Raw genomic sequence first — 2584 nt, forward strand, 5'->3', positions numbered from 1 at the left:
TTGAAATCTACAAAGTCTAATACCTACAATGCAAAGTTGTATCAAAAGACTATGTTTCATTCTCATGCAAAAGTTTTGGAATTTTGTCAATTTTGTGATTCTAATTTGTGTAGATACATATTTGTAAATACCTAAGCATTTCTATCAGATTTTTCCCCCCTCTACGTGTGTGAAGCTTCTTGAATGACGGGATTGTTACCTAAGCACTATTATATCTTACAAAGCGTAGCATACTTGATACAGGAAAATGTTTCTTAGAAGAGAGTCCCTTCGTCAAAGCTGGAACTCTTTGATTTTGATTCCTCTTATCAAATCTCCATTTTACAAAAACATATACAACCGCATAAGAACACTTGTATGGTAAAATAGTCAGTAAAGAATAATTAGATGCGCTAAATACTAGAGCTTCATTAAAGTTCCAGTCCACAAACTAATTAATGCCATTCATTATCAAAGCCAAAAAGGCCCCAATGTATAAAAAACTTCAAAGATTGTCATAGTCTTCTCCCCTTAATAAACGGTAGTTTACCTGCTACTGGAGCCACTCCTAAGGACGACAGCATAGAATCCAACTCTTTCCTTTGATCCTTGTCTCCCATTGCACCTGATCTTCCTGCTGCTTCCTCCACCTATAACAAAACAGGACACAAAGGTTAAAATTTTACTCATGTCCTTTTCCCTATACCAGAATCTACCAAAAGGGTGCCATCCACTCTCTAAGGTTGCCTTTTTTTTCTTCCACGTTTCTTGTTGCTTTCCATTCCATGTTAAAAATATCCCAAATACCAATACAAAATTCACAGTAATTTCATGCCAGAAGCTATGTCTTTTGCTGTAACATTTCTGGTTGTAAAGTGTGCTCTTTAAATCATAAAATACATAAGTACTTTATTGATACTGCTCATTGATACTGCTGGGATAAAGTGAGTTTCTTGTCCTATTTGAGCAGAATAAACTAGGTACATACAAGGTATACTCGTATTCTACTCCTCCTCCACCTATAACAAAACAGGACACAAAGGTTCAAATTTTACTCATGTCCTTTTCCCTATACCAGAATCTACCAAAAGGGTGCATCCACTCTCTAAGGTTGCCTTTTTTTTCTTCCATGTTTCTTGTTGCTTTCTTTTCTAGTCCATGTTGAAATACTTTCCATTCTATGTTCCATGAAAATATGACAAACACCAATACCAAAATACACAATACTTTCATGCCAAAAGCTATGTCTTTTGCTGTAAACATTTCTATTAAATTTATAAAGTGTGCTGCTCTTTAACCCATAGTTAATGCAAGACCTAGTTTAGACTGCTGGGGCAAAGGGACTTTCTTGACCTATTTGAGCAGGATAAACAAGGTATACTCGTATTCTATTCTATTCTACTTACATCTTTGAGTTCTTTTTCCTTGCGTCTCCTCTCCTTCTCCTCTCGCATAATCTGAAGCTTAATCCGCTACATGTCAAGTTTATTAATTAGGAACCAAATATTCAGCATACCGACAAAATTAATCCATTTGTCCTGATGGGCACCTCCTGACATCTGTTACAACTAACATTTGTCATCACCAGATTTGCAATAATATGATTGATTTTAAAGTCCAAAACGTATAACCCAATGTATAAAAAACTTCAAAGATTGTCATAGTCTTCTCCCCTTAATAAACGGTAGTTTACCTGCTACTGGAGCCACTCCTAAGGACGACAGCATAGAATCCAACTCTTTCCTTTGATCCTTGTCTCCCATTGCACCTGATCTTCCTGCTGCCTCCTCCACCTATAACAAAACAGGACACAAAGGTTCAAATTTTACTCATGTCCTTTTCCCTATACCAGAATCTACCAAAAGGGTGCCGTCCACTCTCTGAGGTCGCCTTTTATTTATTCCATGTTTCTTGTTGCTTTCCATTCCATGTTAAAAATATCCCAAATACCAATACCAAAATTCACAGTAATTTCATGCCAGTAATTTCTATGTCTTTTGCTGTAACATTTCTGGTTGCAAAGTGTGCTCTTTAAATCATAAAATACATACTTCATTGATACTGCTGGGATAAAGTGAGTTTCTTGTCCTATTTGAGCAGAATAAACTAGGTACATACAAGGTATACTCGTATTCTACTCTATTACATATTTCTATTCTACTTACATCTTTGAGTTCTTTTTCCTTGCGTCTCCTCTCCTTCTCCTCTCGCATAATCTGAAGCTTAATCCGCTTCTTCTCGAGCTCTGCTTTCCTGTCCGCCATCTTCGGATTCTGGAAACCCTTTGGGAAATTAATGCTGAAATCAAAAGAACCAAGAAAGTTTCAAGAGTGGAAAAAAGCAGAACTCAGGTTCATTTCTCTTGGAACTTTGAATTTTAGTTAAGGTTTAATCCAGTGCTTCTCAAAGTTGTTGACACCGCGGCACACTTTTCAAGACTTTGATTTTTCACCCAATGTATAAAAAACTTCAAAGATTGCCATAGTCTTCTCCCCTTAATAAACGGTAGTTTACCTGCTACTGGAGCCACTCCTAAGGACGACAGCATAGAATCCAACTCTTTCCTTTGATCCTTGTCTCCCATTGCACCTGATCTTCCTGCTGC

General features: G+C 37.0%; 1 protein-coding gene across 1 annotated transcript; it reads right to left on the bottom strand.

The window, feature by feature from the left end:
* Positions 1–529: 529 nt before the first annotated feature.
* LOC103522524 (cytoplasmic dynein 1 intermediate chain-like) lies at positions 530–2563 on the bottom strand (the record flags this gene model as incomplete). Its single annotated transcript, XM_008487629.1, has 4 exons — positions 2484–2563; positions 2196–2277; positions 1386–1436; positions 530–629 (listed from the first exon to the last, which is right to left on the bottom strand). Coding segments are annotated over exons 1-4 (313 nt in total), but the record flags the coding sequence as incomplete, so codon positions are not given.
* Between the last annotated feature and the right edge of the window lie 21 nt (positions 2564–2584).

Source organism: Diaphorina citri, unplaced genomic scaffold, assembly GCF_000475195.1.
Source record: "Diaphorina citri unplaced genomic scaffold, Diaci psyllid genome assembly version 1.1 scaffold9050, whole genome shotgun sequence".
In the NCBI taxonomy this organism is placed as follows: domain Eukaryota; kingdom Metazoa; phylum Arthropoda; class Insecta; order Hemiptera; family Psyllidae; genus Diaphorina; species Diaphorina citri.